Source organism: Microcaecilia unicolor, chromosome 7 (assembly GCF_901765095.1).
Source record: "Microcaecilia unicolor chromosome 7, aMicUni1.1, whole genome shotgun sequence".
NCBI lineage: Eukaryota > Metazoa > Chordata > Amphibia > Gymnophiona > Siphonopidae > Microcaecilia > Microcaecilia unicolor.
Genome location: NC_044037.1, coordinates 99,776,866 through 99,802,875, shown reverse-complemented (window position 1 = coordinate 99,802,875; position 26,010 = coordinate 99,776,866). Strand labels below are relative to the sequence as shown.

General features: G+C 43.8%; 2 protein-coding genes across 2 annotated transcripts in view; both read left to right on the top strand.

Annotated features, from left to right (window-relative positions):
• ATP2A1 (ATPase sarcoplasmic/endoplasmic reticulum Ca2+ transporting 1) overlaps positions 1 to 13,035 on the top strand; it is a 92,677-nt gene extending 79,642 nt beyond the window's left edge. Inside the window, exons 20-23 of the mRNA XM_030210673.1 lie at positions 447 to 564; positions 3,941 to 4,058; positions 9,158 to 9,191; positions 12,448 to 13,035. Coding sequence (XP_030066533.1) covers positions 447 to 564; positions 3,941 to 4,058; positions 9,158 to 9,162 — 241 coding nt within the window. The 3' untranslated portion in view covers positions 9,163 to 9,191; positions 12,448 to 13,035. The remainder of the gene's footprint in view (positions 1 to 446; positions 565 to 3,940; positions 4,059 to 9,157; positions 9,192 to 12,447) is intronic.
• Positions 13,036 to 24,320: 11,285 nt separating this feature from the next.
• The window catches only part of CTU1 (cytosolic thiouridylase subunit 1), a 31,876-nt gene continuing 30,186 nt past the window's right edge, over positions 24,321 to 26,010 (top strand). The window contains 1 exon segment of the mRNA XM_030210485.1: positions 24,321 to 24,893. The gene's annotated coding sequence lies outside the window, so the exon portion shown is untranslated.

Genomic DNA, 26,010 nt, shown 5'->3' with positions numbered 1-26,010 from the left:
TTTTACTTTTTGTCTCTTCCACTTTGTGTACATCTTTATCACTCTTTTTGTTTTTCCTTCTCCTTTGTCTTTCCTGGTCTCTTTCTTTCTTTCATTATCACCTTCCTTCATTTGTCCTCTGCATCTTCTCCATTTTTTTCTTTGCATTCCCAGGAGAAATGGGCCCAGAATGCTTTGAAACAGAAGCATTACATTACATTAATGTTTACAATTACCTTCTCTAAATACATTCTCACTTATAGAAGGCTGTCACAGGTGCTTATCCTCAGATATGTATTTCATTGTGCAGGGCATGCTCCAAACCCCAAGAAAGCGAGAGGAATCTATGTTTTCCAGGCACAAACTCAGTGCACGTCTGCTCCTCTCTCTTCTCTTTCTTCTCTCTCTTCCTTTTTCTCCCTCTTATTTTTCTTTGTCTCACTTCTTCCTTTCTTTTCTTTCAACAGCTTGTCTGAGAATCAGTCCCTTGTGAGAATGCCTCCATGGGTGAACATCTGGCTGATGGGCTCCATTTGTCTGTCCATGTCTCTCCACTTCCTCATCCTCTACGTTGAACCACTGCCTGTAAGCACCAACCAAGCCTGTATATACATAAACATCATCTTTTTCTTTGGACAGGTGTTCTAGCCTTTTCAGTAAGAAACAGAAAGATTTGGGGCATATTTCAGACAGTAAAGACATATGTAAATGCATCAAAGGAATAAGAGTTTGTTGAACCACAGGAATTGCTTAACTAAAAGAAATGAAAAGAGGTAGATTCCACATGCAAGGAAATAAAGGATCAGCATGTGTTCAGGGAACAGTTGAACACATCAGAGAATATTCACCATGATCTTTCATGATCTGCTTGTATAAAAAGCTTCTCAGCAAGGAAACACTTTGAAAAATGAAGAATGAGCACCTGGTGGCTATTGCTTATCAAGTGTTCAGATCTGGTAACTTTCTAGCGGTAAATCAAGTTCTGTGGATTTGCTCAGATCCTTGTGAAGTGAGGAAGGAGAGTTTGTTCCCTAGTTTGATTCCCGGCACAGGCAGCTCCTTGTGACTCTGGGCAAGTCACTTAACCCTCCATTGCCCCATGTAAGCCGCATTGAGCCTGCCATGAGTGGGAAAGCGTGGGGTACAAATGTAACAAAAATAAATAAATAAAAAAAATAAAAATCTGGTGATTAATGATGCCTTTCAATGTAGTTCTATATCTTCTAAGCAATGCAGCATTGCAGTCAGAGATGGTGTAAATTATGACAAGATTTTGCCACTCCATTTGTTCAGGAGTGTTAGGTCTGTAAGGGTTCCTGCTAGTCACTGTTTCATGAGATATGATAGTGGATCAAAAATTGAAGCATCTGCTGTTCAAGGCTCACCAGGCCTGTATTGAAATGATTATCCTTCTCCTGGATGGTACAGATCACCCTCCAATTAAAGAAAACTACTTGTTAAGCTTCTACAGGTATCCTGTGATTGTGTAATGCATTCAGACTACTCCACAAATTGTGGTTCCAAAACAGGTCTGTTTTATTTATGGAAGAGTGTATTTGCAAATCCAGTGCACTTGGACTTTCACAGCGAATGGCATCTAATGGTAGAAAATGTATCATTGTATTATTTGAATGGAAATAATAAGCATATCAAAGAAACTGCACATGGTCTTATGCCATTTCAGTGCACTTTGAAGAATCCGTTAATCCTCAAACTAATGGATAATGAGTTACTAACTTAATGTAATCTAAATTGGGTTAAACCAGATTAGGTAGAATAGGTAAATTAGACTGAGCCTTTGATTAAAAACTAAAGGGTTGCTATTCAGCTGGCAGTGGTCAGTGTTTTTTTGTCCGCCACCATCTTTACACATGGATATTCAATGCCAGCCCACGTCTGGGCACTGCCACTGAATATTCAGTTGCAGGATCAACTCAAGGGATGGTGGTACTCCCCCAACTCATCACTTCCAGCCTCCTCCCTCTTCCCCCTTCCACGCATCGCTTCCAGCCCCTCTCCTTTCTCTCCCCCACCCCATGGGTTTGGCATCTCTCCCTTGCTTGGGCCAGCATCTTCTCCCCCCCCCCCTCGGTCCAGTCTCTCTTTCCCCCCTTGTCTGTCCTCCCCGTGAGTCTGGCACTGCTCCCTCACCTCTCTCAGTTCCCCATGGTCCTGTAAAGTTTTCCTAGTGGCCAGCAGCAGCAGCAGCATGACAGGGTGCCTTCAGTCAACACGAGTCTTCCCTCTGCTGCGTCCTGCCTCCTTTGATGCAGTTTTCTTTGGGTGGATCACAGCAGAGGGAAGACCTAAGGCAGTTTATCATGCTGCTGCTGTTATCACCAGCAACCGATGTAAACTTTACAGGACCACAGGGGAGTGACAGAGGTGAGGGAGCAGTGTAGGACCCACTGGATGGGGAAAGACTGGACTGGGGGGGAGGGGAAGAAAAGGCTTAACCTGTAGACCAGCTGAGGTCAGAGGCTGGGTATTTTGGCACCATTAGAGGGGCATAATCGAAAGGGACGCCCAAGTTTTGCTGAGGACGTCCTCGCAAAATGTCCCAATGAAGGGACAGGGGAAACCCGCATTATCGAAACAAGATGGACGTCCATCTTTCATTTCGATAATACGGTCGGGGATGCCCAAATCTTGAAATGTAGGTCGTCCTTAGAGATGGTCGTCCCTAGACTTGGTCATTTCTGATTTTCAGCAATAATGGAAACCAAGGACGCCCATCTCAGAAACAACCAAATGCAAGCCCTTTGGTCATGGGAGGAGACAGCATTCGTAGTGCACTGGTCCCCCTGACATGCCAGGGCACCCTAGGGGGCACTGACGTGGACTTCACAAATTGCTCCCAGGTACCTAGCTCCCTTACCTTGTGTGCTGAGCCCCCCAAAACCCACTACCCACAACTGTACACCACTACCATAGCCCTTACGGGTGGAGGAGGCACCTAGATATGGGTACAGTGGGTTTGCGGTGGGTTTTGGAGGGCTCACTAAAACTGCTCCAGGGACCTGCATACTGCTGTGATAGACCTGACTATGACATTTGAGGCTGGCACAGAGGCTGGTACAAAATATTTTTTAAGATTTTTTTTTGAGGGTGGGAGGGGTTTAGTGACCACTGGAGAAGTAACGGGAGGTCATCCCCGATTCTCTCCGCTGGTCATCTGGTCAGTTCGGGCACCTTTTTGTGCCTTGGTCGTAAGAAAAACAGGACCAGGTAGTCGTCCAAGTGCTCGTCAGGGATGCCCTTTTTTTAACATTATGGGTCAAGAATGTCCATGTGTTAGGCATGCCCAAGTCCTGCCTTCGCTACACCTCCGACACGCTCCTGTGAACTTTGGCTGTCCCTGCGACGGAAAGCAGTTGGGGACGTCCAAAATCGGCTTTCGATTATACCGATTTGGATGACCCTGTGAGGACACCCATCTTCCGATTTGTGTCGAAAGATGGGCATCCTTCTCTTTCAAAAATAAGCCTGATAATCACCAATGTCCTGGTCCAAAGTCTCACCTGGTCCAGTGGTTAATCCAGCCCTGTCTGGTTGTATGAGGCTAAAACTTATGTGATTAAGTGCAATATTCAGCACCTCACCACATAAAGATAAGACTGTGTTTTATGTGGTACTATTTATGTGTCACCTTAATGCGGTGAAGTGCTGAATATCTACAGTTAATCACATAAGTGCTGACTCAGCCCCACAGCATCCACAAATTAACCAGTTTTGTGTTTGGCAGTTAATGCTGATAGTCAGCAGCACTAACTGGTTAAGTGCCACTGAATATCAGCAAATAGCCCTGCACAAGCGATTTAATAGTCCAGGAGCTGTTCCTATCCAGTTAAATTGCCTTGAATATCGACTCGACATTCTTTTGCCAGATCAATTATTCAGTACCCTGTAAATATGTAACGTATCTCTAACTGGTAGTTTTTCTTCTTTGTTGCTTCTCCAGATGATCTTCAAGTTGACTCCTCTGACCGTTAGCCAGTGGTTTATTGTCCTCAAGATTTCCATCCCTGTCATCCTACTAGACGAGCTCCTCAAATTCGTTGCCCGTCACTATATTGATGGTCAGTGAGACCTCATATCTATCTTTCTGCCATTTCAGATATACAAGAGGCAGAGGATGAGCTGTTGCTATCCATATCTAACCATACATTACAAAAGCACTCCTGCTGGAATATATGTTTGTGCATGGTCGGGGAAGCTCACAAACTGGTAAATGCCTGAATCAGGCCAGAGAGATCATGAATGCAGTGGCGTAGGAAGGGGGGGGGGGGGAGTGGGGCGGTCCGCCCCGGGTGCACGCCGCTGGGGGGTGTCTGCGCCTCGCTGGTTCCTTGCTCTCTCTGCCCGGGAACAGGTTACTTCCTGTTCCGGGGCAGAGAGAGCAGGGAACCAGCGAGGCGCCGACACCCCCCAGCGGCGTGCACTCAGCGGATTGGCTCTCCTGCCCGCCCCTCACCGCCTTCCAGGTATGTTCTCAGGGGGGGGGGGTGCGCAGCGGCGACCCGCCCCAGGTGTCAGCTGCCCTCGCGACGCCACTGCATGAATGTTTGTCTATCTCCCAAATATGCCTCTGGGCCCGATGTAGAAAGCTATCGTAGGTGAAGTGCGTAGTTACCAAAAGGTTACACACAAGGTTCTGAGCGCATGATGCAGAAAGGGATTTTGTGCAGAAGTTAATTTACACAGTAGACATGGATACACAACATATTTATTCCTCTGCAATACAGAAAAGTGCGCAGGAGAAATTAAGAAAAGCAAAACATGAGACATTGACTGCCAGGTCCAAAGAGACATAGAAGGGTTAGTTGAGCAGATTTAATAGTCAAATAAAGAGTGGAAGACACCATGAAGTAAGTGCCAGGATGGCCAATGGCTCAGTTTATTCTTCCAATCAAATATATAAAAACTAAAAAAAATACCAACAGTTTATTCTCCAGAGGCAATATACAGGATGCGCTGACAAATAAAACCCAACATGGGCCATGTTTCAGTATACAGGACTTCATCAAGGGTCAACACCGTAACTGGTGAAAAAAATCCTGCCAAAAAGCGCTTTTTAAGTGAGAAGACGCTATTTCTCTTTCCATTTTCCAACTTCAGTTTGATTGCACAGTAAAATCTGCCCTTGCTTCTGATGTATCATGCATCGATGGGTCCATTTACATTCGGCAGGATCATTTGGAAGAATAAACTGAGCCATTGGCCATACTGGCACTTACTTCATGGTGTCTTCCACTCCTTGGCTGAATAAAGAAGATTTAATGCCAGTTTTGGGGATTTAGTGGCAGTTCTTTTCTTTTTTGCTGTGAGCAATAACAAGTGCCTGAACTTTAAAGATAGAATGGGAGGCGATGGTTCTGCACACAAGTTTGAGAAAAAAATAGTTATCTGGGCATAAACTGTAATACTGTTCTGAAAGTAAATATCAGCCTTGCAAACATTTGATATGCTGATATTTATTCATACAATAACACTCTAACACATGTTCAGATGTGTGCTGACACTTCATTTTGATCGGATATGCGCAGGGCGCTAGCTGTCCTCAGCACAGAACCTTGTGCGTATGCATCCAGCAGGCTTACCCTTAACATACAGGATCTGGGTGCTTTGAATTTGCAAGTGATTAGGACAGAACAGCAGCATTGCCATACTGGGACAGATCAAAGGTCCATCAAGCATAGTATCCTGTTGCCAACAGTGGCCAATCCAGGTCACAAATACCTGGGAAGATCCCAGAACAGTAAAACAAATTTTACGCTGCTTATCCTAGAAATAAGAAGTGGATTTTCCCAAGTCCATCTTAATAATGGCTTATGGACATTTCTTTTAGGAAATTATCCAAACCTTTTTTAAACCCTGCTAAGCTAACTGTTTTTACCACATTCTCTGGCAACAAATTCCAGAGTTGAATTACATATTGAGTAAAGAAATATTTTCTCTGTTTTTTTTTAAATTTACTACTTAGTAGCTTCACTGCATGCCCCCTAGTCCTAGTATATTTGGAAAGGATAAACAAGCAAGTCACATCTACCACTCCACTCAGTATTTTATAGACCTCTATCATATCTCCCCTCAGTCATTTCTTCTCCAAGCTGAAGAGCTCTAGCAGCTTTAGCCTTTCCTCATAGGAAAGTCATCCCAACCACATTATCATTTTTGTCGCCCTTCTCTGTACCTTTTCTAATTTCACTATATCTTTTTTGAGATGCGGTGGCCAGAACTGCACACAGTATTCAAGGTGCAGTTGCACAGTGGGAGCAATACAATCAAGCAATATGCGCATCATAATTTCTTATTACATTTGTGTCAGAAACCATGCGCTCTTCATTGGCACCTGGGTCTAACATTTCTACATTGGTCCCTCTGTGAGCTCTATATTCTCCAGCTTAGACCTGAATTTATGGCAAATTCACACAGAGAAAAGGGTTTATAAAGCTCAGGGGGTGTTCATTTCTAAAATGTCCTCAGACACGATGGTGGTGATTTTATAAAGTTTTCTGCATGTAAAATGGCTTTTATAAAAATTACTCCAGGGGTACACATGCAAAATGGTGGTGCAACCACCAGGGGGGCACTTTGGGCTCAGGCCTCCTCTAAACCTGCAGCACCCCATTAAATGGCTGGCGAGGATGCCAAAGAAATTCAGTGCCTGAGCCACTCCCCTCCTCCTTGTGCTGCTGCTGTGATGCGGAAGTCGACGGCGTGCCTCCAGCCACCGATGCCAGGACTTCTCCTTGCTCATCCTCAGTTTGTGCAAGAACTGAGCATGCTTAAGAAGTCCCGGAATCAGCAGCTGGAGGCAAGCCGCTGACTTCAAATTACAGCAGCAGCAGAAGGAAGAGGGGAGTGGCTCAGGCACTGAATTTTTTTGGCTGGTGGGGCTACGGCATCCCCGCCAGCAAAGGTATATTTTACTGTGCTGGGGGTGGAAGAAGGAATGGGTTGTCCACTCCTCCCCCCCCATACATCTCTGGCCCTGTCACCCCCCAATCAGAGGGCTAGCTCTACCCCTGGTGTAAAAGGATGCAGTGATATACTTTTACACAGAGTGCATATAGGTATATTCTGGAAAGAGTGCGGGCAGAATTGCAAAGTGTGTACATTCTTTTTAAAGTATCCATATTCTTTACATGCTAACATCTATGCTTGTTCCCTAACAGGTGTAAATGCTTGTGACTTCAATGTAACCATGATTTCTGCTGGTTTAGCCCCAGTATTTTATAATGACACATAGATGCCTGTGTCTTTATACAATAGGCTACAACTAGATATCTTTTCAACCTCCAAACCTAGGAGACCCGTTACAAAATTACCCTCCAAGGCATTATCTAATGATGTCACTTTGGCTCAAGAAAGAAATACCCATTGTCAATCTGCAGGAATTAAGTCATTTTTAATTAAATAAAACCAATAACCTTAGAAGGAAAGAGCTGAAAAAATGCAGATCTCTGACTCCGAAGTACAGAGCGCTGCAGAGGCCATGAACGTTTTACTTCAGGTTTTCAAGTTTATTAACCACACTGATTTTCTCCTTTCTCCTCTCCCTTCCTGTCCCCACCTACCACTTCCTTAACTTCCTCATTCCCCCTTTCTTTTAGCCAATTTCTTCTCCACCTTCTTCTCTTTCATAATTCTTTTGTGTTCCCCAGGAACTAGTGCAGGCTATTCAATGCCAGTCCTCAAGGTCCGCAACCCAGTTGAGTTTTCAGGATTTCCAAAATGAATATGCATGAGATCTATCTGCATATAATGGAGACAGTGCATGCAAATGGATCTTATGCATATTCATTGTGGAAATCCTAAAAACTTGACTGAGTTGTGGACCTCGAGAACTGCAATCTAGGGACAATGTTACCCTCTGCTACAAGCCTCACTAGTGCTCTGACCTTGAGATGAATACATTGAGATAAATTCTCAATCTGTTGACTAACACAAACTTTAAATGGGGATATGTTATCTGTTTAAAGTGATGTGGATTTTCAGTAGCTACTAGGGCTGTACCGAATATTTGTATTCAATTTCATTCGACCCCAAATAGTGCCCTGAATATGTTATTTGTACTCAGCCAAATAGTGATTTAAATTTATGAATAATCTAGGGCTCTACTGTGCTAAATACTACTGAAATAAACACTTGAGCTCCGATTTCATGTTGCTTCTTTTATTATTTATGTTAAAACTCAATGCCCATTATTCATAGTCAGCCAAATAATATTTGTCATTATCCGTATTCATCCTAATAGTAAAATATGCTATTCGGTATAACTGTAGTAGCTACTGAAAATACACAAACTTTAGGTGGAAAACTAATCCTTTCAAAGTTATACCTGCTATTTATGCAGTGCGCCATCTGGAAGCTGTGTATGATTGCTAGAAGGATAAAGTTTGTGGATAGCCCCAGAATGCCCTTAACTGTGCCCATTTTTTTAAATAGATAACTTTGGCTGCTGAGTGATTTCAAGAGCTAGAGTTATACATTCAAGTGAAAAAAAAAAAACAACCCACACACTTATGCGGTTGGTGCCACCCAGTGGCGTAGCCAGGTGGCAAATTTTAAGTAGGCCAATGGGTAGAAATAGCTGGGCATGACATATTTCCTGTCTGCTCCCACCCACCCCTTCCTGCTCCCTGCCACCCTGACCCCCCCAATTAAAAACAAATACCTTAGCTGGCAGGAATCCCCAAGCCCTGCCAATTGAAGACATCAGCAGTCTGCCATAACTCCCTTCAGTTAACTGTGGCAATCAGCAGCAGCATTTGTAGCCATCAACATTGGCACCCCATGCATGCTCAACTCTAATGCATGAACTGAGCATAGTGGCAACTGACCATGCACAGGATGCTGGTATCAGTGACTCAGTTGCTATGCTACTGACTGTCAAGTTTGTCTGGGGGGAGTTATGGCGGGATGCTGTCAGCTGGTGGGGGTGGGGAGACCCTGCCAGCTACACCAAGGGTGCATCACTGCTGAGTGGGCCTGAAAGTGGATGGGCCCAAGTCCTCCCAGGCCCACCTGTGGGTACACCCCTGGTGCCATCACTTCCCACATAAGTGTTACCTGCGTGTGTACTGTTATACTGTACTGATCTTCATACAGTCTCTTCTATACATCCCCTTCTTAATAAAAATTAACATGTTTTTGTCTCCTTTCCTTACTACAGTATAATCCATCATCTCCTTGCTCCTGTCTCACAGGTATCCACTCATCTGTTTAGCTGCATGACCAAGCTGCCTTTGCTGCTCCTTCATGGCTGATGCATTCTGTCTTTCCACCCCATACTAGGTTCAAGGGAAGAAGCACTCACAGTTTTGTGCATCCATTCCTGTAATTGCCTCAATGAAGAAATGTCATGGTGGGGAGGGATGAAGGGCCCCTTCTATTTATGTCCAGTGGGAGAAAGCTTCTAGGCTGCTGAGTTTTCCATCTAGAGCCAGGCAGGCTCCAAACCCCTCTCTTCATGAGTTCATCTGTAAGGGCACTGCTTCTTGGCGCCAAGTCTCCTGTTTTGCTTAGCTAAAGTACCTTCTCTTGAGAGATTAGTTGCCATATTCTGGTCACTGTGGCTGAGCTCTGTGCTCTCTCTTGTTCAATGCTGTAAAGCTACTGCAGTGCAAGCCTTCATAACTGTGGTAACCTGCTGTTGCTATTGCTGCTGGTCAAGTGTTGCTCATGCAAGGGAATAGAGAGTGACATGAGCCCCACAATCTCCAACCGTGGCTGTGGGAATTCTCCAAGATGCATCATTAGCTGCTGTTCTTGCTGCTGGCCCTGGTCACAGGCTGCAGGGGGAGTTAATAAAAATAGTAATGGGGGCAGAGGGACACAGTGATGGGTGAGTATACTTCAGCACAGCAGCCTAACTTAATTGGAGTGGCAGCAATAGAGAAGGCAGAACAATAGAATTTGTGTCAGCTACTGCTGTTATTTTACTCTGTCATACAGTTCTCTGCCCTGACATCTGTACATGGGTAAGTAGTGGTACCGACTTTCTGGAGATGGCAAGGCTGGCATTAGACATGCTGGGGCCCAGGGGTGTTGTGGGAGGGGACCCCAAAGCCCACCAGCAAAGTGTGCTTCCTTCAGCTTTTGTCAGACTTGGGAGCCCCAGTGGTATGGCAGCCAAGGACAATTGCCCTTGTTGCACCCCCCTTCCATAACATCAGCCCTCAAAGATGATGTATAGGTGGCGTACTTGGTCCCAAAAGAAGCAACACAAGTAGGGATTTGCTGAAAGTGGCCAGAATTACATATAATAAATAAGGTGAACAGAAAAGTTCTAGTGGTTGGTGTACCTGCATACTGTCATGGTATCAACAACTTCCATAATCAACATATGGCCATTCCTATACAGCACCTATGAGTGAATGCTACATGATGGTATGAGAGCATATTCACATCCTGTAAACTTTAGCATAAAGCACTTAAAAAAAAACTTGTTTTTTGTTTTTCTCTTTTATACTTAGTGGTCTTTGCCACCCCCACCCCCCATCCCTCTCCAGATGGTCATGCATGAATGACTAGGAGCACTTTGACAGACCCAGAGCTCCTCCAGAGCTCACCCTGAACATTAGTGATAGACCAGTAGGGGACTGCTGTTCTATCAGCCGCTGTCTTACCTTTTTCCTGGGGCCTAACAACACCCTCTCTGAAAATGCACCCAGGTTTGAATAACCCTAGATGAGTGATCCAGACCTGGAGTAGCCTAATGGTTAGAGAGGCAGTAGTGAAGACAGTGATCAAATCCCAATTTGGCTCCTTGTATCTTACTCCCCCTCCTCCCCCCCCCCATTGTGACTCTGGCCAAGTCACTTAACCCTCCATTGCCCCATGTAAGCCGCATTGAGCCTGCCATGAGTGGGAAAGCGCGGGGTACAAATGTAATATATATAAAATATATATATATATATATATATATAAATAAATACCTACTGTACCTAAATACGACTCACCTTGAGCTACTACTGAAAAAGCATGAGCTAAATCCCAGTCTCCATTACCACACCACAGAGTGCTACAGCCTGAGCTATGGAGCAGGCCCAAAAGTCTTACTATGGCACAAAATACATCATTCACAGTGCTATTAGTTTATCATAATGTGCCTATAAATTATCCAGCCTAAAGTGCTCTGTAATGTTACATGATATTAAGGAGTATATCATTAACCAGGTGATGACAAAAGACAGTGCACATAAACCTTCAAACAAAGCACCTGTAAGCATCACATACCCAGAAGACAACGACAATGACCTTGACTATCTTTCCCACCAAAATTCCATATGCTTATCCTGTAATCCATCCCCCTCCTGCCTCTTCTACCCTTGCCCACACATCTCCTACTCCTTCACCCCTGTCCTCTCTACCTACCCATCACTTTTGTCTATTCTGTTATACTTAACTTTTATTTTCTTTATCAATATCCTGTAATCCCTATTACTATGTAAGCCGCATTGAACCTGCTTTGAGTGGGATTCCCGGGAATGGCAAGTTGGTTCAAAAAAAGATTTTGCCGGTATTCAGAATCACGCATGGATTGATGCAGGCTTGAGGATTATGAGAACATTGTTGAAGAATAAACTTTTGTGGATCTGAAATTTGGACTAGATGGTCGGGTAATACATATGAACTATCAGCATGGGATAAGAATGAGGGGAAAATATTGAAAAGAGATAAGTAACGGGCTGGGTGTATAACATGTATAAAAAGTGTTAATTTTTGTGGAGCTTAAACTGTACAGTGCTGCGTAACCCTAGTAGCGCTCTAGAAATGTCAAGTAGTAGTAGTAGTAAAGCGCGGGGTATAAATGTAATAATAATAATAATAAGACATCATTTCATCTCATATGAGACATACCTTGCAGCACAGGGGCAATATTCAAATAGCCCACAAGATTGTGAAATATGCAGATGAATTTGAGGTGTGCTCGAAAAGCAGTGCACATGTGATAAAAGAGCCTGCACATTTTGCACTTGCTCTTTTGTGCAGGTGACTGGGGGGGGGGGGGGGCATTAATGGACGCACTGTGAAAATGTCACATGTATGCGCTGTTTTCCTCTCCACCGTAAAAGCACCCCTTGGAATAATGCCCCGCAATTAAGCCAAAACTCAACATGCTTTGGAAGCCCATGTAGACTTTTAACCCTATTGACTGAGGGAAATCTGCAGACAGCATATGTTACTGGGAAAAACTGCTATTTGACCTGGGTAAATGGCTTGTATAACTGCCCCCTCCCATGTCTTTATGTTAGAAAACTTCACATCTACTGGTGCTTCATGAAAGATTAGAGAAATAAATGCAGCAGTATAGTGCTATCAAGAGGAAATTGATCTATGGAGGAGGCGGTAGCTGGGATGGTATGATGTAGCTAGCTGACAGGTGCTTCTCGATAAGCAGTGTGTATTCTTCCAGTCTTCTCTGTCCTAACTCTTAACTTGGTCTCTCTTTATTCACAGAAAAACAAGTCCTGAGAAAATAAGAGTAAACCCCGTAACAACTACCAACACTGAACCGCTGCCTGCAACAACCCCGTCTGTCATCCTGGACATGCCCTTCCCATCTGACCCCTGCACTGGAGTCTCTATGATATCACATTCTTATATTGTACAAACACCCAAACACGGCTCCAGGGCTCTGGGGTTTTCCTGGCATGCCTTTGCTCAGAACTTTGATTTTTGTATATTTTGAGCTGGGAGATATCCACGCCCTTCCCTCCCTGTGCCACCCCTCCTTTCCACAGTCCTCCTCAGTCCAGCGGTCCTACAGTATAGCCTTCTGCTCTCTGAACACGGTGTCCTCCAGGGAGTTGCCAGTTTTACTCACCGTGCTACACAATACAAACACACAAGGATAAGATAAATGAAATATACTTTTCTTTTTTTAAAAAAAAACTACACAAAAAAAAGGAGGAAAAATACTTTCCTGACAAAGAAAAGCTTTTAGGAGGGAGTTTAAACAAACAAGAACATAAATATAACCATGTATAAAAGATCTTGTTCTATCTGCTTATTTATTAAAATTAAAGGATAAAGTATTTACTGTGACTTCTTAGTGGTTCCTGCCTCTTCCTTTCTCCCACGGTTCAAGTGGAATCAAGTAACTCTAGAGGGCAGAGCGGGAAAGAGAAGAATATGAGGGGTCAATGCAATAAGCTTCGCTAGGGCCACGTGCTGAAGCTTCCCCCCTCATCCTATACCTTTAGTGCTTAATTGTAAGCATCATTTGCATGCTAAATTATAGAATACTTGCACGTGCGTGAATGCACACTTACGTATGTGAGTGCTAGAGAGTGCTAAGCGCTATTCTATGAATGAAGCAAGCAACTTGCTTAGAATGTAAATGCAAGGGGTGGGACATAGGTATGGCTCCCATTTATTTATTTATTAAGACTTACTATACCACCACCTTTAACTGGAACACTGCAGATCAAAGCGGTTTACAGCCTAAAATCCACATAAAAGAAAAGAACTGCATTAGCCAAAATAGAAAAGTAAAATCTATCATCCAAAGCAAAACAAAATACATATACATTCAAGGTAATACTATCTAACTCCAGTTTCAGCAGCTAACTTACCATCAAAAGCCTTTTCAAATAGCCAGGTTTTCACTTTGGTCTTAAATAATTTGAGATAATTACACACGTAACTTACAGAATACTGTTTTGCACTAAAGTGTCACATTTAGGCATGTGCATTTACATCTGCTATTGACATGGCATAAATGATCGTGCCTAATTGTAGGTGCACAAGATGTCGATTTACACTAGAATTCTATAATGGAATCTGAGCACTGATGAAAGTTGATTCTGACAAATAAAATACAATCTACAAGTGGTCAATGAAACTGGTCTTTTATTCCAGAGTTGCATAAGGTATCTTGTTAACAAGGGAGGAGGCTAGCGAAGACATCTCTCTGCTTCTAAGTCTCCCCAAATCTAGTAGTGGCAAATGGTTACATTTATAGTTCTGAAGCCATGGATGAGGTAATTAATCAATTCACAGAAATAAAAAATACAAAGGACAGGGGTCTTTGAGTGACAGGATACAGATGTTTTTTAAGAAAAACAAAACTTGTCTACTACATGGTATTTTCTCAACTATTGATTAGGAAAATCTAACAATTACAGACTGCTTCTTTAGTCTAAACACAATATTTGTGGCTTGGGAACTGGAGAAGAGAAAAACAGTTTTCAATAGTAATTATTTAATTAGAAAAAACACCTTGTACTTTTAGGTTTGTTCTTCCTCAATCCTGGGGCTCCTCATTAGTGTTCATACACTAATCAAGTACAGATGCTAATGTCCAGTGAGAACTGCTGAGACTTGCATCTTCTCAACAACTCACTGAAGGCAATTTCTTACATTTTTCAGACAAAAATGTTAACCCTAAATTTTCCAGATCCACAGCATGCAGATGCCGTTTAGAATCTGCTCTCAGTTCGCTGTATCTAGATGCCTTACTTTAGCTCCAACTTATCAAATTGCCCCCTAGTGCTTCATATCACAAGCACAATTTCAATTTTTGTGCACCAATGCAGTAAAGAAATTATATGCATATAAAACCTGCGAGAACTTGTGCACTAACCTGGGATAGCATATCAGAGGCATGCACACATGCTTCTGAGCTAATGGCAGATAGAACTTGCGCACAGATCTGAGCCCATAAATTTCTATCTCCACCCAGAGTTGCGCATAATCTGCGCATATGCTGGAATGCTATTCTGTGTAAAAAATGTTTACAATACAGCAAAGACACTTTGATGCCCTGTACCTCTGGAGAAATATAAACTGCATATAGATGTCAGAGAAGGGCTACCCTGTATTTGTTCACACCGGAGCCTGCAAAGGCCTCTTCGGTACTATGTAAGCCACATTGAGCCTACAAATAGGTGGGAAAATGTGGGATACAAATGTAACACATAAATAGTATTCTCCGAGGACAGCAGGCCATTAATTCTCACATTGTGGGTGATGCCATCCATGGTGCCCGGTGTGGAACACTTTTTCAGTGTACTAACTCTGTAAAAGCTCGCGACAGCACTCCCACCGCACATGCGTTGAGTGTCTTCCCACCCGTCAAGACAGCGTGGGACCATCAGTCTCTCTTCATCTGCGGTGAGGATGATTGTAGCTCCTTACAGCATCTGAGTGCGTTGTTTTTCTTTTTGAGCTTTTGTGCCTTCCCTGCGGTTAGTTTTGCCTTAATTAGTCCTTTTCTTTCTTCGGGATAGCACTCCAACACATGACAGATGTATGCGCAACTCAGGGTACCAATACAATATTTTTGAGTTCAGATCTGCGTGCAAGCTCTGGCTCCATTAGAGGGAACCATGACCTCAGAAGAAAAGTACACCTCCCCTTTAGTCTTTTGTGCTGGCAATAAAGATACAGTCCGGGTAACTCCTGCGGTTGGTGGTGAAGCCGGATATTCAATGCCGGGCCGTTTCCTGTGACTAGTGCTAGTTAACCGCCCAGGAGCCATTCCTGGCCAATTAAACAGTGATGACTATCATGGGGAAAATATCATCACACAAAAATCCTATAAAAGTATGTGCTGATGGTTCTTTGAGTTTGTGCGTCTGTCAGAATCTATTGTTTTGCTTTGTCTACAGCGGCTTTTTGCTGCCCCCAAGAAGCTGCTGCCCTAGATGACTGCTTAGTCTTGCCTAATGGTTGGACTGGCTCTGCTGAATGCTGATGTCTAATATAAGGCTTTGTGCAGGGTTAGGTTCTACACAAAACTCCTTTTTGCAACTGTGTGCCCACAAAATTTTACACTAAAGCTGTTCTCACCCTGCGCTAGCTCTACGCAGAGCCTTGTGCATTTTACTGCATCAGCCCCTGAGTGAGGTAGTACAGCTGCCTGGCATCAGGCATGGACTAGTCAGCCAGTGTGCATTGCAGGATTTATAATTCTTTCTTCAAGAAAAGTTTGGCACGGGTCTTAAACTGCATCATAGTGAAAAATTTCAGAGTACACCTGATGACATGATGCTGGCTGGTGCCCCGCCTGCCCACCTAACTGCAAGGATCACTCCTATGCTCTCTTTAACAAAGAAATACTTGCAACCAAAGGCAGAATTTCTACTCAAAAGGGCTACTAGCACACAAGGGTTAGGCCAGAGAGCAAGCAGCAGATGATTCCTCAACCAAATTGAATCACTGTTTTCAAAGGAAAAATTGTAATTGCACCTCAGGTTTTTCAAAGACAAATTGCAATTCACCCTTTTCTTCCTGTGCATAAAAATTCTACCCACAGGTTACGTTATGCAGCTAGCATGAATGTACAACATTCTTCCACAAATATTTATTAGTCTTAACCACTTGAAAACGAGCATTATCATTTGAATGTGGTACACCACACACATAGTTCAGCTCCAATCAGAAATGTTGTGGATAACAAAACTGTGTGCGAAACTTGCAACAAACATCTCTGTATTATTGTCATCAACCTCTCACAGTAGATTTTCTTAAATTATTTTCCTATCTGTGAGTCCACAGATTCTGAGAATGATTATATTTTCTGAAATTAGATATCAATTATGGGGCCCTTTTACTGAAGTGCAAAAGGCATTTAGGGCTGAATTCTATACAATGGTGCTCAAAAATGGGTGCTGGAATAGATCATTGCTAACCATGATTCTCTAAAGGGCAAATGCCCATTAGCGCTGATTCCTGCACTCTAACTTTAAGCGCCAGACTTACGCCTGCTGAAACCTGGTGTAAATGCTGACACCCAAGTTGGATGCGCTGAACCATCATTCAGCAACTTTTCAGAAAGCCCCTGACATGCCCCTCCCACGGTCACGGCCACGTTTGAGCTGTACAGTATGGGATTTGCAATAAATAGATTTTTAAAAGTTCCTAGTTCTTTGAATTAAGTTTAACTTATCTGGTACTTTCAATAATTCTTGTTGTAATGAACACATATTTCTTGATAGGTATCCTTCAGATATTTTGGACCCTCCAAATAGCAGTAAAAACAAGACATAAGACTTTACACTTTAAGTAACTAATGTATCCAACAACAAAATAGGTATTACATGATCTTTTATTAATAAATAGCCATACTGCTGTAGTTGTCTCAGCTGAAGTCTTCTCATATATTTAGGAGCCCAACCAAGTGAAATGCCTCAGCTACTAGGAGTACCAGGCAAATACTGCCTATAATCAGAGAAGAGACTAAGGATTCTAACACTGATGATGTTATCTGGCTGGGAAAAAATGACCTATTTATTTAGATTTTGCTCACACCTTTTTCAGTAGTAGCTCAAGGTGAGTTACATTCAAGTACTCTTGATATTTCTCTGTCCCAGGAGGGCTCACAATCTAAGTTTGTACCTGAGGCAATGGAGAGTTAAGTGACTTGCCCAAGATCACAAGGAGCAGCAGTGGGATTTGAACTGCCCACCTCTGGACGGCAAGACTGGTGCTCTAACCACTAGTCCACTCCTCCATAGACCTGAACATGTAGCATTCTTTTGGAAACAAAAACAAGCAAACAGAAAGTTCAAAGAAAGAGATAAGGCAGCAGCATAGAAGTGACATTTCCTGCCTAGAGTTCCTGCTCTGAGAGAAAAACAGGGTAGGGATTGGTTCTGCTTTGCTAGTCAATTACTGACTTTCAGGGGACTGCACAGGAGAGATATAGGTCTTCTGAAGAGTTGGTGGTCCTCAGTCTCCATCTGCTGGTCGGAATGCACAACCCAGCTGCGCCACTATAGAGAGACTGTAAGTCCTAGCTTCTCCTTTGATATCTGTGAAAAAATGTTCTGTATTGTCCTAACAATAACTTAATGGCACACAATTTTTTGCACATAAAGATTTAAGAAAATCAATGTGTCACATACATTATTATTCTGACACTTATTTATTTATTTATTTATTTATTTATTTATTTATTTATTGCATTTGTATCCCACATTTTCCCACCTTTTTGCGGGTTCAGTGTGGCTTACAATATATTATGAATCATGGAAATACAATTTGTTACAACTCGGTTATGGATTACATTGTGATGAGTTATGCGAGACAAAGTCAGAGTATCGTTAAGGAATATAATAATGGAAAAGAGCACTGAAACATTGGAAGGAAATAACGGAAACAAAAAGGGGCAATATATAATAACAGGAAAACATTTGGTATACATTTTCTGTGAGTAAAGGTATGAGTGTGGTGAGATTACGGGGGATGAGAATTCAGAAGTGGCTGTATTGATGCATTACTGAACAGTGAGTGTGGGCTTTATGTGTTTTGGTTCTTTCCGTAAATTTTCTCAAAAAGATGGGTCTTCAATAGTTTGTGGAAGGTGGCTTGCTCGTAGATCGTTTTCAGGTTGCGTGGCAGTGTATTCCAGAACTGCGTGCTCATGTAAGAAAAGGTTGACGAGTGCAGCGCCTTGTATTTCAAGCCCTTGCAATTAGGGAAGTGGAGGTTGAGGAAAGTTCGGGATGATCTTTTAGCGTTTCTGGGTGGTAAGTCTATTAAATCAGACATGTAGGCTGGGGCTTCACCGTGAATCATTTTGTGGACTAATGTGCATACTTTAAAAGTAATGCGTTCCTTGAGTGGGAGCCAGTGTAGCTTCTCTCGTAAGGGTTTTGCACTTTCATATTTTGGTTTTCCGAAGATGAGTCTGGCTGCTGTATTCTGGGCTGTTTGAAGTTTCCTCAGTATATGCTCTTTGCAACCTGCGTATAGTGAGTTGCAGTAGTCCAGATGGCTGAGTACGAGGGATTGCACTAGGCTGCGAAAGACGGATCTTGGGAAGAATGGTCTTATTCTTTTCAGTTTCCACATGCAGTAGAACATCTTTTTGGTTGTGTTGTTTGCATGAGTTTCGAGTGTTAGGTGGCGGTCGATAGTGACTCCCAGGATTTTTAACGTTTCTGAGATTGGAAGGTTTAGTTTTGGTGTGTTTATAGCGGTGAATTCATTCGTGTTGTACTGGGAAGTGAGTATCAGGCATTGAGTTTTTTCTGCATTTAGTTTCAAGCGAAATGCATCTGCCCAGGTGTTCATGATGTGTAGACTTTGGTTGATTTCACTGAAGATTTCTTTAATGTCTTGTTTGAAAGGGATGTATATTGTTACATCATCGGCATATATATATGGGTTGAGGTTATGGTTTGATAGGAGTTTTGCCAAGGGGATCATCATTAGGTTGAAAATGGTTGGTGAGAGGGGTGATCCTTGTGGTACTCCACATTCAGGTGTCCATGCAGCAGACGTGGTTGAATTCGATGTGACTTAATATGACCGCTGGGTTAGGAACCCCTTGAACCAGTTTAGGACATTTCCTCCAATGCCAAAACATTCAATTTCAAGCAGGCTAGACAGCCACCGTCATCTTTTAGACCTATCAAAAATATAATAAGTGATTTCAATTTATATATTTTACAAATAGTGAAACTCTGGGGCTCTTTTACAAAGAGGCGGTAGGGATACCACTGGTTTGCACCCAGCAAACTGACCATACTACAAGGCTCGCCCAGGAGCCCAGCAGTAGTTACAGGTCTGCCGGGACCACTTTTGGTGATAGAAAATATTTTTTATTTTCTAGCACCGATGGGTGGGGAGTGGGTATGCCTGGTGGTAATAGGAGGCGATAAGAGTTATTTCAATCATTGGCAGAAAAACTCCTTCAATATAAACAGCTTCCAAATAATATAGATCATTATAAATTCATGGCAGCCTCATAACATTATATATTGCAACATGAGAGTCAATATCTAAATCTTCAACGCTTCAAAATTTAGGGGGTCTTTTACTAAGGTGCACCAGCGTTTTTAGCTCACACTAAAAGTCAGCTGGCCGCCGTATCTCAAAAAAGATATAGTGGAATTAGAAAAGATGCAGAGAAGGGCGACGAAAATGATAAAGGGGATGGGACGAGTTCCCTATGAAGAAAGGCTAAAGCGGCTAGGGCTCTTCAGCTTGGAGAAAAGGCGGCTGAGGGGAGATATGATAGAGGTCTATAAAATAATGAGTGGAGTTGAATGGGTAGATGTGAAGCGTCTGTTCACGCTTTCCAAAAATACTAGGACTAGGGGGCATGCGATGAAGCTACAATGTAGTAAATTTAAAAAGAATCAGAGAAAATGTTTCTTCACTCAACATGTAATTAAACTCTGGAATTTGTTGCCAGAGAATGTGGTAAAGGCGGTTAGCTTAGCACAGTTTAAAAAAGGTTTGGACGGCTTCCTAAAGGAAAAGTCCATAGACCGTTATTAAATGGATTTGGGGAAAATCCACTATTTCTGGGATAAGCAGTATAAAATGTTTTGTTCTTTTTTGGGACCTTGCCAAGTATTTGTGATCTGGATTGGCCCCTGTTGGAAACAGGATGCTGGGCTTGATGTACCCTTCCCAGTATGGCAATACTTATGTACTTATGAACGCCGAGATGCTCATTATATTCCAATGTAAAGAGATGCTGGTATGTTGGGGGGAGGGGGGGAACAGCAACACAGAAGATTTATGTTTGACAGGGCAAGAATAGGGCCACAGAGGAGGGAGATGCTCTACATTGCGGCAAGATAGGGGCAAGGATGCAGAAGTGATGCTGGGTAGGGTCCATAGGGATACAGAGAGAAGGATGATAATGGACACAGAGAGAAAAGAAGAGCCAAATGGACAAGGAGACCCTGACAAGATAGTTAAGAGAAGACAGAAGAAACCACAGAGACTGGGACGATTGGAAAAGTAAAATTACCAGACAACAAAGGTAGAAAACAGTTTTTTAATTTTCTATTTATCGATTAGAATATGTCAGCTTTTGAAATGTACATATGGTTTAAGACATGGCAGGGACCCACAAGAGAAATCTCACTCATTGGTTTTAAATCTCCAGCATTGCGGTGGTAAATCTGGGCACCCTTGGCATCTGTGCCCACCTATAATCCAGATCAGCTGCTTCCTACCATAAACAGTCATTGAGTACCTCTCTCATCAAGAAGAGAGGAATAACCTTTACAGATACAGATAACATTTACTGGCCTAACGTGTTGCCAAATTAATACATGTGGGAAGTAATTTTACAACAAGAGTTAATTAAGAAAAAGAAAAATCAACCCACACTTGTATTTTATAAAGACAATTTACACATTTAAATGCTCTCAAAAGTTCAAGAAAAGCACAACTACGTGCATGAACTCTAATGCGAGCACATAACTATTTTATAAAATACAGTACACAACAGCTCCACCCAAATGCAGACCTCAGGAACACTTACAAGCAAACCTCTTAAAAGTGTACATGCTCCTGTTGGCATGTGTACCAATGTTGCCTCCAAGGACTGAGTTGACATGAGCAAAACGTTTCTGTTACATTACCTTGTGAGCACTTCTTACAGATACACATATACACATAGACATACGTGAGCACACAGTCACACACACATGCATAAACACGGGGAAGTTGAAAAGAATTTTGTGAGCCATGCTCTGCATGCTTTCTTTACTTGTTTCCCTATAGTTAACTGTGTTTATAGCTAATCTGAATTTTACTCAGCTACTGGATGTTTAGCAGAGTTAATGAAAACAAAAGGGACAGTAGGGGCACTTTTGAACACAGCAGGGAAGGACCCCTTCACTGACTACCAGCTACTTCCCCCAGTACCTTTATTATTGACTAGTAAAAAAGGCCCGTTTCTGTTTGAAAGGAAACGGGCGCTAGCAATGGTTTTATTTTGTTTTTTGGTAACTATAGAGTTGTTAGAAAAGGTTTTTAAGTTCTGGGACCATAGCGGCGAGCAGTGAGTCTGAGTGTATGTGTGAGTGTGTGTGTGTCACAGTGTCACACAAAGAATGAAAGACTGTGGTGTGTGTGTGCATGACCCCTTCCTTCTGTCCGAGGTGCAGGGTCACCCCCCCCCCCCCCCCCCCGTGTTTGGATTTCCAGTTCTTTTTCCTAATCCAGCAATTGTGCTCTTTTTCCCATGCCCTCCATCCATCCATGTGCAACATTTGTCCTCTCCCCTTCCCTCCTGTTCTCTCCCCCCTCTCCATGTGTTTTTGTCTGTCTCCCCTTGAAGTTCCAGGCCCCTTTCTCCCCCCCTCAGTTCCTGCCCCCTCCCTCCCTGCGTGTGAGAGAGAGCGTGTATGTGTGTGTGTGACAGAGTGTGTGTGTGTGTGTGAGACAGAGTGTGTGTGACAGTGAGAAACAGAGATCTGTAGACTGATTCTGTGTGAAAGAGTGCGTGCGTGCGTGCGTGTGTGTCTCCATAACCTTCCGTTAAGCTGTTGCAGGACCACAGGAGTGGGCATTGAAACAGAGTGTATGCCTGTGTGAGAGTGTGGGTGTGACAGTGAGACAGAGTGTGTGTGTGTGTGTGTGTGTGTGTTTGAAAAAGTGTGTGTCACAGTGACACACAGAGAGTAAAAGACTGTGTGTGTGTGTGTGTGTGCATGTCCCCCTCCTTCTGTGTGAAGTGCAGTCCCCCCCTTTCTGTTAGAAGTTTGCCCCCCCCCCTCCTGTGAGTGGCAATGTAAGGGTGCCCCCCGTGTTTTGTTTTTGAATTCCTTTTCCTTCTTTTTTCCAGGGATTGTGCTCTTTCCCATGCCCTCCATCCATCCATCCATCCATCTGCAACATTTGTCCTCTCCCCTTCCCTCCCGTTCTGTTCTCTCACCCCCTCTCCATGTGTTTGTCTGTCTCCCCTTCAAGTTTCTGCCCCCTTAATTGTACCTGCTCGCTTAGATGTTGCACTGCTGTCTGCAGGATCGGTGTCTGTGAACCTCGTCCAGCTTGCCCTGTTGTTAGTGCTGCAGTATCGGGAGGGCGGTTCAGGACGGCGTGAACCTCGTCCAGAGAAGGCTGCAGTTCGTTGTATCTTCTTGCGCAGCCTGCTGAAGTCTTTTTGCTTTGTTTGACGTCCCCTGTTGAGGCGGCTGGAGGCGGTGTGTTCACCTTGTTTTTTTTGTTAGTGCGGGTCCGCTTTTTTTTTGTTGTTATTGCGGGTCCGGAGGGCGGTTCGGGGCGGCAGTATGGTGTGCGGCAGGTTCGGGAGGATAGCAGTGTCGGGGCGGCGGTATTCTCCTCAGCTGGGCAGCAGTCTTGTGTGGTGTGAGCATTCTGATGGCGGTTGTTGATCTCGTTAGAGCACGGCAGATTCGGGAGTGCTTCTCGAGCCTTTTTGTTTTTTTCTTTTTTTTTTTGCGCGTGCCAGCAGCCAGTTCCTGCGATCAGCTGGGTTTGGTGCAGGGGCGTATCTGAGGTTCGGCGGTAGGGGGGGCAGGGGCTAGAGTGAGGGGGCACATTATAGCCCCCCCTACCACTGTCAACCCTCCCCCCTACCGCCGTTAACCCTCCCTCCCTCCCCCGCCTACCGCCGTCACCTACCCCGAGGTCCGCTTCCTCCTGCCGGCTTTTTAAAATATTGCTTCAGCTGGTGGGGGACCCCAACCCCCCCCCCCCAGCCCAGCCGCGGTCTTCTTTAACTTCTTCATCCTCGTCATGCTGTGAAAGCTGCATGCATCCTTAGTTCCAGTTGGACGGAGTCTGACGTCGCAGCACGTTGTAACGTCAACGTACTGCAACGTCAGACTCCGTCCAACTGGAACTAAGGATGCATGCAGCTTTCACAGCACGAAGAGGATGAAGAAGTTAAAGAAGACCGCGGCTGGGCTGGGGGGGGGGGGGTTGGGATCCCCCGCCAGCTGAAGCAATATTTTAAAAAGCCGGCAGGAGGAAGCGGACCTCGGGGGTAGGTGACGGCGGTAGGCGGGGGAGGGAGGGAGGGTTAACGGCGGTAGGGGGGTCCGGGGCTAAATCTGCGGGGGCCCAGGCCCCTGTGGCCCCAGACAGATACGCCCCTGAGTTTGGTGATGTCATTGGGTTCGATGCTGCCTAGCAGACCACCTCCGTGCTGAGGGAGCCATGGTTCCAAGCACAGAACGTTGGAGGTGAGTTTTATTATATAGGATAGCATTATGCATGCTATAATGTCACAAAATAATTTTCTGGTGGTTTAAATAGACCTCAGTTGTAACATAATAACATAGTAAATGATGGCACATAAAGACCTGAACGGTCCATCCAGTCTGCCCAACAAAATAAACTCATTTTATATGGTATGTGCTACTTTAAATGCATATCCGAGTTTGATTTGTCCCTGCCTTTCTCAGGGCACAGACGTAAAAGTCTGACCAGCACTGTTCCTGTACTAAAAGTTCTGAAGCTAAACTACCCAACCCTTAACTATCAACCCAACCAACACGAATTTTTAAAAATAAATAAAATAACTTCGGGTGCATTATTCAACACTTACAGCTTTGGTGGCAAATAACACTGAGCAACACGCTCAACCAATCCTCGCTTCAATAATTCAGCCCAACTGCACGAGCTCTCTGCACCCGCACATGCAAGTGTAGCGATCTGGCACTGGCGGCACATGGAGATGCAACAACACGGAAGGAACACGCATGCGCCAGTAGATCAGGTGACCTCTGATGCTTCCGGCTCGTGGAGGTGTCAGTGCGTGCCCTGCCTCAGCTCAATAAGAGTAGTACAAATACAAAAGGCATCTTCACAGAGCTTTTCCCATAAATATTTGTAAAGCAGATACATTGGCATCCTTTTACAGAACACTACTGCATCGATGCTGCTCCGTCAATCTGCTCAAGGTGGGTCCAGGTAAAGCACAGATCCTACTGACCCCGCAGATCTTTGTTTACCATCTTAACGCATGTGCTTTACCCGGACCCAACCTACTCCAGTTTCGGACATGCAGCGCTCTGCCCAATAAGTCCTCTCTCCTGTCTTCTCTGACTGACGTCTCAAGCAACTTCCTGTTTCCTGCAAGGCGGGCTGTAATGTAATTGCCGAGGGAGAGAACGACAACGAAGTTGTATCATCGTAGAGGGGACGGGACACCAGAGAAGGAAAACTGGGGGCGATCTCAGGTATGAGTTTCACTTGGGTTGGGGGGGGGGGGGTGTTGAGGGCGAGGTGACGTATTGCATACAAGGAGAAGAGGGAGAGATGGCAGATCATGGGGAGGGGTGACCGATCCCCGAACACGTGTTCACACGTATGATCACAGCCGGATGCACATGCCTAACGCGTGTGACTTGGTATTTGCTATAAATCAATGGATACTGAGCTTTTTTTGATTGGATATATTTTCGCCTGAACCAGATTATTTTACAGGGTAAACCCCAGATTTTCCGGATCCTCAGAGTACCACCTTAAAAACGAGTCATTGGTTAGTTCACGGGACGGTGTAAAAGCCAGATCTGCGGGATCCCGGGATCTTCCGGATCCAAGTACGACCTTAAGACCGGAGCGAGTCTTTGTTTTGACGGCCGCTGCTGCTTACAGGACAAGATTGGTAAGGAAATAGGAAGTTCCTGTGAGAACAATCCTCAGCGTTAACTACATCAGTTGTCGTTCAGCAAGCAAACCTATGAGCTGCTTGTCGTTCTTTATTGTTGGTCAATGTGTTTGTTAGATAGGCATTGCCTTACAAGGTGGAAGAGAAAACACATAATTGAATATCACTAAAACAACTTCAAACATTGTAGCTAGTAGAAACAGTAATTATGAATTCTGTGTTTGTGCTCATTTTTGTTCACTGTTCTATACAATTCAGATGGCCAGATTTCAGTGAAACTATCCTGTTTCCTGATGGGTTCATCTTAACTGTTGTAATCTGCTTTGGGAAGCCTGGTGTTTATAATGACGATGGAATATATTGAAATTAAATGGAAGTAGAATTAAACTCTCCTTTCATTGGGGCACATGGAATCTGTTGTAACAGTTTACCTTTTAGATACACAAATGGATTATTCTGTTTTGAACATGTTTCAGGGGCAAGTGATTTTATAAGTCCAAATAAGAATAAATATTTTGTTTCATGCAGAGCTCCTTTGTTTAAACATGGGCTATAAGCTCCTTATGCAATCCTTTGGTTTTCTTATATTTTGTTCTTGTGATGACTTATACTGTGCCAAAATGAAAACTCTTATCACTATCTCCTTGAGGTTAAATGAGGGGACATGGTATGAGCTTATCTGGTCC